Consider the following 11,563-nt stretch of genomic DNA (forward strand, 5'->3'; position numbering starts at 1 on the left):
CACATGTAGAAAGCTGGATGCTCTGATCTGGTCATTTCCATCTCTAGCTTCTCTCATCTTATGGATTTTGACACCGCTGTAGAATAGAACAGCCATGCTAGAATACAGCACAACTCTTTAGAAACTGGTTGTTGTTTTAAATAGTGTAATTTTATCATTGTATCGTGAAATTAATATTGAAAACAGAGGGACCTGTTCAGCCCAGGTGTCACCTCCATTGACTTCAGTGAGTTACACCAGGGAGAAATTTGGCCTATTTTGTGAATATTTTTTGGTTTTGTTTGTTTTTAATTAAACCCTTGGCATATTTCTATGTATAATCTGCCCTGTGTTCTCTGGGGATTGCCACTGCTTCTTGACATTGTTATGACTTTGGGTTTTCCCAGCAAATCATGTTCTGAAATGGAGTCTTCAAAATTACCTTTATTTAGAAGATCTGGCCAATGCAGTAACACACCATCACACAGAGGGTATCTATTATCCACATCATTAAGACACATTACAGTCAAAACCTGCACCGCTAGTCAGACTGTGGTGTCTTTCATAATAATAGACACTTCTTTGTAAATGCTTTCCTGCTCTACACACATGCATATGTTTCAATATGAGAATTAAAAGCAAGTGACAGAAATGACGGTACAATTGTTTGTGTCATTGACGCCATTGCTAGGATGGAACAAGACTGAGAACTCTCTTAAAACTCAGCAGTGTTATTTTTTTAAGGTTCGCCACAAGCCATCTCTTGTGACCTTTGGCTGATGGTTGGACTGTTTGGGGTTATTTGTTTATCTACCCTGAACACGGTTAATTTTTTCCTTCTGGCATGGTTTGTTTCTAAGGAATGTGTATCCTTATGTCATCCTCAGTAAAGGCCCTGTCTGCATTCTTTGCAAATCAGCATGAAGGAAATTTAAAATGGTTTCTTTCCCTCCCGTGGGCCTGTTAGAGGCCCATGGATTTGCTCAACTGGGCAAACCTGGTTTTCTGTGTGACTTGGCAGTAAAACCTGTATCCATTTAATTGAACCAGAAAAAAGAGTGTGCTAGAGCAAGATAATAAAGGGCTTTTGAATATCTCAGCTGGATATTTTTCTTCCTGAGTGAGAAGGCCAAATGTTATCTTGACATTTAATCTTTAATATTAAAAAATGGTGCTTTGTTTGCCAGCGTGTTCCAAAATAATCTGTTTACTCTCTTCTTGCCTTATTTCTTTTAACTTGCTGAATTAGATGACCTACTTACTTCCTCCTGTTACCAGTTACAAAGAGCCACATTGCACAATTTATTTTGTAAACTGGACTTTCTGACCACTGCAAAGCCATTGGTTGCCATTTTACGTTTGCTGGTTAATTGATCTAATTGAGGAGTATTTAACTCTAGCTGATACAGCTCAGTGAAAGATTGCTCAATTCTGAGCCAGTGGCATAATGGGAAATCCTGAATGATCATGTCTCAATGGACTTAAGACTCCCACAGTGTGTGATGCTGAAGGCTATGTTGGCTGTACCAAATTTGCATATAAATTGTTGTAATTTTTAACAAGGAGCTGATCCAAAGCCCATTTTGTTCATTTTGTCCAAAGCCCATTCTTAGAGTAGGACTATAACCTTTTCTGGGTGTCTCTTGACATTGAAATAGGACTTGCTCACTCTTCGATTTCATCGGCAATAAAAAACTGCAATTGATCAGCTCAGTTCTTACCTGCAGATTACAAGGAGAGGGCGTCTACAAGCTGCCACACTTCACTCATCCCCTGTTTAACTCCTAACTTCCCCTCCTACCTGAAGAGGGGTTCCAAAGAGGATGGAGCTCGGCTGGTCTCAGTGGTGGCAGATGACAGAACAAGGAGTAATGGTCTCAAGTTGCAGTGGGGGAGGTTTAGATTGGATATTAGGAAACACTATTTCACTAGGAGGTTGGTGAAGCACTGGAATGGGTTACCTAGGGAGGTGGTGGAATCTCCATCCTTAGAAGTTTTTAAGGCCCGGCTTGGCAAAGCCCTGGCTGGGATGATTTAGTTGGTGTTGGTCCTGCTTTGAGCAGGGGGTTGGACTAGATGACCTCCGGAGGTCTCTTCCAACTCTAATCACCTATGATTCTATGATTGTCTGCAGGAGACTCAGCAAAAAGAGAGAGGCCAAAACCCTGTAGCTGTACAGCCTTGAACTTTGGGGAAATACAAAACTTTGCAGCTCGGGCCTGTTTCTAATAGCTACTTTATACTAATAATTCGGAGATAATGAAAGGTTGGGTATGACTGTGCAGTATTAAATTTCACTTTTAGTCTGTCTCTCTATACCTAGGTGGAACAGCCTGTGCAGTTAGATTTGAGAAGGACGGGTCTCTTCAGGGCATGGCGTGGATTCCATCTGGTAGATTTAGGGGTTTTTAGAAAGGTGTTTAAATACCCGCCTCTTCGGAGTTGATGACTAAAACTCAAACCTCGCTAACTATTACAAATAGAATGATAACTAAGGTTTATTTAATTGAGGTCTTGCCAGACTACATATCTTTTTGATTTATTTGTCTCTTCACTGTGCTTATTTATTTGCAAGCATCTTGTTCAGTGTAGTCTAATTAAATGAGGGAAATTGAAACCAACTGAGCAGTTTAAAATACATGTGTATATATACACTAACTTTATCTGGCTCGCAAGGGATGCTGTGAGAGAATAGGTGGGCTTAATGGTGCATACAGGCATGTCTCTCTGCACTTCTGTAAGGACCTTGGAAGTAACATAGGTTTATCTTGCAGCAAGCTATTTCCATATGAGTCTTCCTAGCCTGCTAACATTTCTCTTTGCAGTCAAGTCTTTTACTCATAAATTTTACATTGCAGAGTGATTGTGAGAAATGCCCAAATCTGATCATCTAACATGCTTAAAGATCCAAATTTATCTGTTAGCATCTTTTTCTGACTTAAAAAAAAAAATTCTTTTACTTCCCCTTAAGGAGGTGAGTGTCATAGATCCTATGGAATTCTTTTTTGGTTTTGATCTTCACTTACTTATTTTGTGCAGTTTTGGAGACAGAGGGAGGTCTTCGCTCTCCAAATCTAAGGAACAAAAAAAAAATCTCCTTCATAACAATTAAAAAAAAAAGTTACTCCAAAATGTTCCATTCCATACCATTTTTTTAAAAAAACCCAAACCTTTTAGATGTTGAAATCTTTATATAGCTTACAAATAAAAGGGCGGGGGGGGGGGAGGTTTGGTAAAGTATTGAATGGATCCAAAAATGATTTTACTAGATGTGATTTGCTTTATTTGCTGTCAACATTTTAATATCAATATTAACACAATGTGTAGTCTAAAACTAGTTCCTTTGTAGTTTGCATGGGATGTGAATGCTGTCTCGACGTGCCCAGATCTAGAAAACTTGTTACTACTGCATGAGCATCAAATCAGATGTTGAAAAATATCTATATAGTTTGTGATAATTTGGTGAAAATGAGCACCTACAGTCTCTGGTTGCAGTAGTGTGTTGAATGATTGTTTTTTTATATATATATATCTATCTATATATATTTGGAGCTCCAAGCTTCTTAGTAGTATGGGCTGACTATTATTCAGTACTTGCTCTCCTATCGCATGGCCTTGGTTAAGTGTTAGAAGTTGGGCCTAGGCTGTTTATTCTAGTGTTTGGCTTTGTAATAACTGTGCATGCTCGGCTTCTGGCCTCATACCCAGCTTTATTCTCTGCACACCAGTCTTGAATAGCTACAGTGCTCAACCGAATTTTGGCGCACCCGCTTCCCCGGCAGGCTCCAATCCAGCCCGGCCAGGAGGATTTCCAGGGGCTAACAGCCCAGGTCCAGTCGCAGACCTCTACGGTACAGCCAGTCAGGACTCCGGTGTTGGTAATTACATAAGTGCTGCCAGTCCTCAGCCAGGCTCTGGCTTTGGCCATGGAATCGCTGTAAGTAACCATTTCTTTCCCTTCTCCACGGGGGTAATTTGAATTTAGTTCAGGAGGGTTTTTGTTTTGTTTTTTAATTAAAAATGAATTGTGTGGTGCACTGCTCACGTAGCCTTTTACCATTTTGTGATACTATTCTGTCTAACTTGCTCAATTTACTAATAGACTTGTTTCAAAATGGCACACTCCACTGGCACTTGAATTATAAGTGGAATTGAAAATGCTTGTATGACCCCCCCTACTCCTCCATTATAGATTTGACCTACTTTAAACTGTAATATTTTAAAAAATGCTTAAAGTTTCTGTTCATTTTACATTTAAGTCTCTCTATTTCTGTAGAACAAATATTTTAGGCTGAGGCACCGAACGGCGTATAATGCCCCAATTCTTTATCTCTGTCAAAGAGAAAGTGGTCCTTTGCTTTAGCATCTCCAGTTCTGCAAACATACATGTCCTTAATTTAAAACCGATGAATAGTCCTACTCATGTCAATAGGACTAAAGTTAAGTACATGCACAAGTGTTTGCAGAATCGGAGCCTTAGTATGGAATTGAAGAAGAAAAGTTAGCCTGAGATGATGTGTGCACAACATGTTGATAACTAGTTTATTGCTAACATTTCTTGAAATTGGAAGGTCACAAGTAAGTCCCTGCTATTTTTTTTTCTCAAGTCGATGGGAAATATTTTCATGGTTCTATCATCTAACTAATATAGGCAATGGAAATTTACTTAACAAACTTGCATGCTGTTTTTCAGATTGTATTGTTTTACCTCTGTGCGTTAGCATGAATGTGTTTGAATCTGTTTAGTGGCTGTCAGTCTTTGAAATGGGAAATCAGCTACCCGAAAAAAAAATGTTAAGCAAACAATGAGATTTTTTTCATTGTGTGTTTTCCATCTTAGATGTATAGAGCAGTTTCAAAAGATTACTCAAAACCAAATAAGAGAGTAATGTTAATATTTTAGCCAAATTGGTTGGGGGAAAAAATGTAGTGCAGACAAAGCTCCTGAAATTAACTAATGTGGTTTTCATTATATTTTTTAAATACCTTTTTGCGCCTTCTAGTTTTGCCCTAACGTTCTGAATTCTTGTTCAATTCCATTCCCATCGTAAGGTCACTTAAGTAACTTGACAATCTCATTGGATCAGTGGTGCTCTGAAATGTGGATTATGATTATTCTGCCAAGAGCTACATCAATTTAAACTGCCATCTATCACCACTTACAACACCCCTCATTTCCACTTTTCGCCTAAAGAAAAAGACCTGTTTGTTCTTGAAAACTTGTGCACTTTGACCTCTGCAACATCCTGATTGTCTAATAATAATAATAATAATAATAATAATACATTTGGCATCTTGTTTTGTCTGTACTATCATTTTTTAAGGAAGTATTTTCTCTCTGACGTGCAGATTGGCAGCCTCCTAATTCCTCCTCTCCCCCCATAACCTTATTGAGAACATGGGGGTCTTTTTTATTCTTTATTTTTTTAACATTGTCCATTTACTAATCCTAATGTTTTAAAAAACCCAAAATTTAGAGGGGGGAGGGTGAGAAGATTAGTGTCTTGGAAAGGTAAGATTAGAATTCAACACATCAAGTCAGTGGTGACCAGAGAACAGCTTTCTTAAACACATATTCATGCTGGCAACACAGTCTTTCAAGTCCTTTGATAATTACTTGCCAAAAAAATAATAATCTGTTCCCATGTATAGAACACTGATGACCTTAATAATTGTACAATTTTAGGGACCTTTGATTGCAACGGCTTTTACAAATGGATACCATTGAAACGTTACACATGGTTGGTTGCCATCTCACTTTGAGGTATTACAATATATACCATTTGTATTTTATGCTAAGCTACTATGTCCCATATATATTTTAAATTAAGAAAACACCTTTTGATCTTCACTTTCTTTTTTCCTTGGCCTTTAATCATTCCTTTTTGCAATTGTTTATTTTAAAATCAATCTTGTGGGTTGGAAACTGGAAGAGAATCAGGAGCTAGAACCCAACAAAGTTAGTGTTTTTACATTTATTAAGCTTAGAGCAGTTGCTGGCATTCTTTAAAACCCAAAGGAATAAATGATGATTCCAGAAGTCTTTGGGGAAACAAATGAAGAAGTGTCAGTAGGCAGCATTGCTGTGAGGATTGCGGATTTGCTATGAATGCAGTTTTCTAAAAATAAGTGAGCACCGTTGCTTTATTGCAAAGAAAACCATAATTCATAATTAAGTACTGTACCAAATATTACAGCTATGAGATAACATTGTTACTAGTAACCATAGAGCAATTACCAAGATTAAAAAATTAAACCTAAGCAAATTAAATTTAAGACATTACCTTAGTATTTGGATCACTGCCAGTTTCCTACCCTTTTAACTGAGCTTGAGTTAATTACATGTTTAAAAAAAAATTGTTTGGCCTTTTGGCATATTCATTTTTGCAAATGAATATTCTTATACCTCTAATAGTGTAAATTAAAAAGTCAGTCAATACAAAATAAAAGTTATACCTATTAAACCATGTGTTTACCTTTGTAGTTTACATTTTTCTATACGGATACAAAATAAATTTAAATGTCAAATTTTATTTCTGTTGATTCTTAGCTAGGAATAAATCTGATCAGTCACATTTTAAATTTCAAATAAATCTATGGAATTAAAATCATAATTACAGAGGGGAGGGGGATTGTTACAGTACATGTGGAGGGTACTTAAATGTGTATGTGTATCTACCAATATATGCAAAAAAACCCTACCTAGAAAAACAACCCCCCCCCCCCCCACACACACACACCCCTTATCCATCAAGCCATGATCACCCCACAAAACGCCCATTGATGCTGGGCTGCATGATTTTTGTATCTAATAGAGATAGTAATAGTTATAAACTGATCAATGTACTATGTTATGATCTCCTTTAATGTATGACAAGAAATGGTCATGTGTATCTCCTGCATAAATGTGTATTTTAAATTTTTAAGAATGTTTCCTGAACTAATTTGGTCCACAAAATATAATTTTTATGGGGAGAGTAAAATATACAAGCACTCATTTTTAATCCTAGTTATTTCTGTTAACGTTATAGTGTGTGTATACACACAGACACACACGGTAATTGGCTTATATTTTAATAATAATAATAATATTTAATTTAATAATATTTTCACGATTGTTGTGTCCATATCCTTCATAAAGACAAGCCGTGGAGTTCAAAGCATGTTGGGGATTTTTAAAGAAACAGTAATTTGAACTAATAATGCCGCAAGACAGGAAATGTTAACAAAATTAATATATTGCAATCATCTTAAACCTACCACAGCACATCAACCTGTAACCATTATTTACTGGCCAGTGTTACAAGTGCAATCATTAATGACTTAAAAACAGAAATAGCTGTTAACACTGCTAATTACTAATTAAAATCGATTGGGGGGGGGGGATTGTCCGTATTATTAATTTCTCAAGGACTATTGAGTTTGAAATTTGTAATTGTGACAGTGCCTTCCAAAATACACTTCCACTTATCTCACTATGGTTTCCTCTTCCATCTGTGGGCAGGCTCCACTGCTCCAGCTTACGAGGGGCTGCTAGTATAGTGGTTCTCCACATGCCGAGGCCTTTCTGTAAAGCAAAAATCTCATCTTGATACTGAGATGGGATGTGATAGTATTTGAACTGGGTCTTTAAAACTTACATTACTTAATGTTTGTAATGTAATTTCCTGTCAAAGTTCAGCCCTTCTGCATACTCTGTGTGTGCAAGCTTTCAGGTCTGCCAGCATATCCCTCATCTCCCTCCTGCTGGACTACAACTCAGGAGACACCTGCACGGCAGCCACAGGTGTGATTTGCAGCTCGTGCTCTAGCTAGCTCACTAAAGTGAGGACACTGCAGCACACGCCCGCCTGGGTACGTACTTGCTTGTGCAGCCCATGCTGAAACCCACTTGCTTGTTTTTAGCAAGCTCGCTAGAGCAGTGGTTCTCAGACTGGGGTTAGGCAGGGATCTTCCAGGTGGTACATCAGCTCATCTAGATATTTGCCTGGTTTTACAACAGGCTACAGAAAAAGCTCTAACAAAGTCAATACAACTAAAATTTCATACAGACAATGACTTGTTTATGCTGCTCTACATACTATACACTGAAATGTAAGTACAATATTTATATTCCAATAGATTTATAATATATGGTATAAATGAGAAAGTAAGCAACATTTCAGTAATTGTGTGCTGTGTGACACTTTTATGTCTGATTTTGTAAGCAAGTAGTTTTTAAGTGGGGTGAAACTTGGGGTACACAAGACAAATCAGACTCCTGAAAGGGGTCCAGTCATCTGGAAAGGTTGAGAGGCGCTGCGCTAGAGTACATCTACACGAGATGCAAATCACACCCCTGCCTGCCTGCACTGTAGATAGACCCTCAATTGCAGGAGTGGTTTTTTATTTTTGTCATAATTAAAATCATTTCTGTAGTGAAGTTTAAATAATAATTACCCCCCTCTGTCCCAATCCTGGAAAAATTGACCTAGAAGAGTAGTCCTGTTGCACTCAGTTGGATTACTGACATACGAAATTGTCTGTCTGCAGGATCGGTGAGTTAGGTGTTACACATCCACTTATAAAAGTGATCATTCCGTTGAAATGTACCCATTTAAAAGTTATCATCTAGAAAGTACTTGAACAGTTTTAGAAATATGCATGTTATAAAGCTAGGTAAACTCTGTGACTGGTGCATAAGGAGATTTTCCAGTACTTCTGATGAATCTAGCAATATTTTATTGTTCCCAAATATTAGTGAACAAAAACCAAACAAACAAAAACCACCCTGTAAAAGTACAAAAGGAGCTTGTCAAAGGAGCACTGAATTTGAAACTGAGGTATTTACTTTACCTTTGTAAATGTATTTGAAAGAGAAGATCGATAGCTTAAATTCTGCTCTGCTATACTTTTCATTCCAGAGTAACCCCATAAACTTCAGTTATGTCACTCTGGATTTACACCATGTGATTTAGAACAGATTATGGCCCAAAACACAGGTGTCAAATGTTTAAGTAGGCTTCTCATTTTGATATTAAAAATTTTGCAGTTCCCGTGCATTGGCCCTTTGCCATGCCGACATCACCTGCTATTTACATAAACTGAATAGGTCATGTTTAGACTATCTCTGTTCACTTTTTGTATTTAAGTGATGTTACCTTTTTCATATTACACATATTAATAGTGGGTTTGATACTGAAAAGCACTGAGCTCCCAGTGACTTCAACAAGAGCTACTGGTCCTCAGCACATCCCTGGGTCAGGTCTATTATACGTCAAGGTTATACTGCGTGGCATTAATTGCACAAAATAACATACAAAGACCTGCCCAGGAATTCCACTGAGCTATTTACAAATATAGGTACAGAATAATCCCCGTGAGGAACTCCATTAGATTTGGGAACTTCTGTTACTCTCAAAAAAAATTGGTTATGTTATGTGTTCTTTTTATCCTTTATAGAGTATATCTGGATGTCCAGGCAAGACAGGGCGAAGTTTCTGAATGGTCCCATGTTCAGGTGATATCATCAGACTTTGAGCACTACATCATCACCAATAACATAAATAAACTGGAGGTGGCACTCTATGGACTTAGGTTGTTTAAAATCTCTCTCATCATCTCATGAATCTGCTGTACTATAAAAACAGCTTTTAAAATATGTATATATAATCCATTTCTCTTTTGTTTTATTTTCTTGATGGGTTCCCCCCCTTAAATCTATTTGAATCACATTTTTTCAAAGCATTTGACATACTCTCTTAGTCATGTAGTTCTAATTTGTGTATCTAGTAAAAGCCTAACCATAGCGTAACTGTTTATATTAAGGGGTTTTCTTTTCTTTTTTCCTTCCTTTTTACTTTTGTTTTATGTAGTTGTTGCTTAAAGGATGCTGGGATGATAACATGAGTCTCAGTCTTTTGGTACCAATTCTGAAACTGTAAAAACTTTTCAGGTGGAATTTTAGCACACACTGAATTAGAAGTAGAGCAAGAGCAGCGGGTGAGCTGAAGTCAAGTTTCTAGTTTGCGTTGTATGGGAGCTGAGAGGGTAGCTGAATAGCAGGATCTCTAGCCGTTCTTTTGATTTGTGATGTCTTTGTTAACCTAATTATATCTATTTTCGGCAATAAGGTAAGGACTGCAAAATTTTTTGTGTCCTTCTTTTTCTATAAGTGCTTTTTTTGGTTGAAAGAGGTGATATAAGGTTTTTTGAAATTGTGAATTCTGAAAAAAAAAAAAACTGTAAATACAATTCCATTAACTACATATAAACTATTAAGAAAGAGAAAGAGAAATACAAAATATTTTTGTGATGGAGTCAGTCTAAGGCAGTTTCACTACTAAATGGAAGAAAAAAAGTTTTAAACGTTTAGATCAACTGCCAGAGCTGGCCCATAAGAGTTAGATTAACACTGTTTAGCTTGCTCTGTAGGTATGTTAGACCTTATAACTGTACTAGCGTCATACCAGCATATTAACTAGTCATATGTGCACAGCTTAAAAGGTAACAGTTTAGTTATATTTTTTAATTTAAGAACGGCTTTTTCCCAAGACTGAAAAAGAAGCTACAATTTTAATATTTAAAGTATTTAAAGTTTGAAGCACACCTTTATTAGTCATTATTTTAAATTAGATCAACTTGCTGTCCAGTCATTTCAGCTGCTCTGCATGTCCTATAAAGCTCTGACAGAGAAGAGATTCCTCTTCAGTGTCGAACATGCCATAGGAAGAGCAGTGTTAAAGCTTGCATTATACCTTTTATCCATTGTTTTCTATATTAACAAATTAGGAAAGCAACCTTTTTATTGTTTGTTTGTTTGGAATACCTCAGTGCTACAAGTATCACCCTAGAAGCGACAGAAGATTTTAATTTATTGTAGATGTAAACAGAATTAAAAAATATAAAAAAGTATAAAACATCATTGCACTGTGACTGGTAGGGGGAAAAACTGACAGTTTCCTATTTGCACATGTTTAATATTTGGCTGTTATATATATGGTCCTCTGTTGGGGGAGGAAACTTATGAAGGATATTTTTTAATTTAATTTTTTTAATATTGGTAAATAGGCCTGCAACAGCAAAATAGAAGTACAACATGGTAGGTGGCATTAAGAACATACTGTAGTATGAATATATTTCTTCTTTTTTTAACGTAATATTGACAAGTTTTATTAATATTTTTTTAAATTGTTACGTTTATAAATTTGGTACTTTAGGTACAGCCAGTATAAGACACTGAATGCGACATTTGTTAAAAAGAGCTGCTGCACTCCTATTTTTGTAAATTTTACTAACAAGTAGACTAATGTAGACATTCAATAGACCAGGTAGAGCAAGGCATCTTTAAAAAAAACAAGGCATCATAATGCTATCTGAATGGGAAAAAAACCTTGTTTTTCTTGTTTTTTAAAAACGAAATCATGCTTTTTTTGTGTAATATTTTAGGTTGGTTTTTTTTGGTTTTTTTTGTTATTTCAGAACAACCAGGTTTAAGCAAAATGCTGGACGCTTTTTAAATATTGAGACTTGATCAAGTAATAAAATAACAGTTCTTTAAAAAATAAAAATAATAAAAAAAACAAACCAAATTCCCTGAGATCCA

At 36.4% G+C, this 11,563-nt stretch overlaps 1 protein-coding gene across 1 annotated transcript in view; it reads left to right on the forward strand.

The window, feature by feature from the left end:
- MSI2 (musashi RNA binding protein 2) overlaps positions 1 to 11,359 on the forward strand; it is a 382,621-nt gene extending 371,262 nt beyond the window's left edge. Inside the window, exons 15-17 of the mRNA XM_026656594.2 lie at positions 3,708 to 3,916; positions 5,666 to 5,743; positions 9,421 to 11,359. Of these exons, the coding sequence (XP_026512379.1) occupies positions 3,708 to 3,916; positions 5,666 to 5,707 (251 nt within the window). The 3' untranslated portion in view covers positions 5,708 to 5,743; positions 9,421 to 11,359. The remainder of the gene's footprint in view (positions 1 to 3,707; positions 3,917 to 5,665; positions 5,744 to 9,420) is intronic.
- The last annotated feature ends 204 nt before the right edge of the window (positions 11,360 to 11,563 follow it).

This window comes from Terrapene carolina, unplaced genomic scaffold, assembly GCF_002925995.2.
Source record: "Terrapene carolina triunguis isolate 2854851 unplaced genomic scaffold, T_m_triunguis-2.0 Scaffold231, whole genome shotgun sequence".
Classification (NCBI taxonomy): domain Eukaryota; kingdom Metazoa; phylum Chordata; order Testudines; family Emydidae; genus Terrapene; species Terrapene triunguis.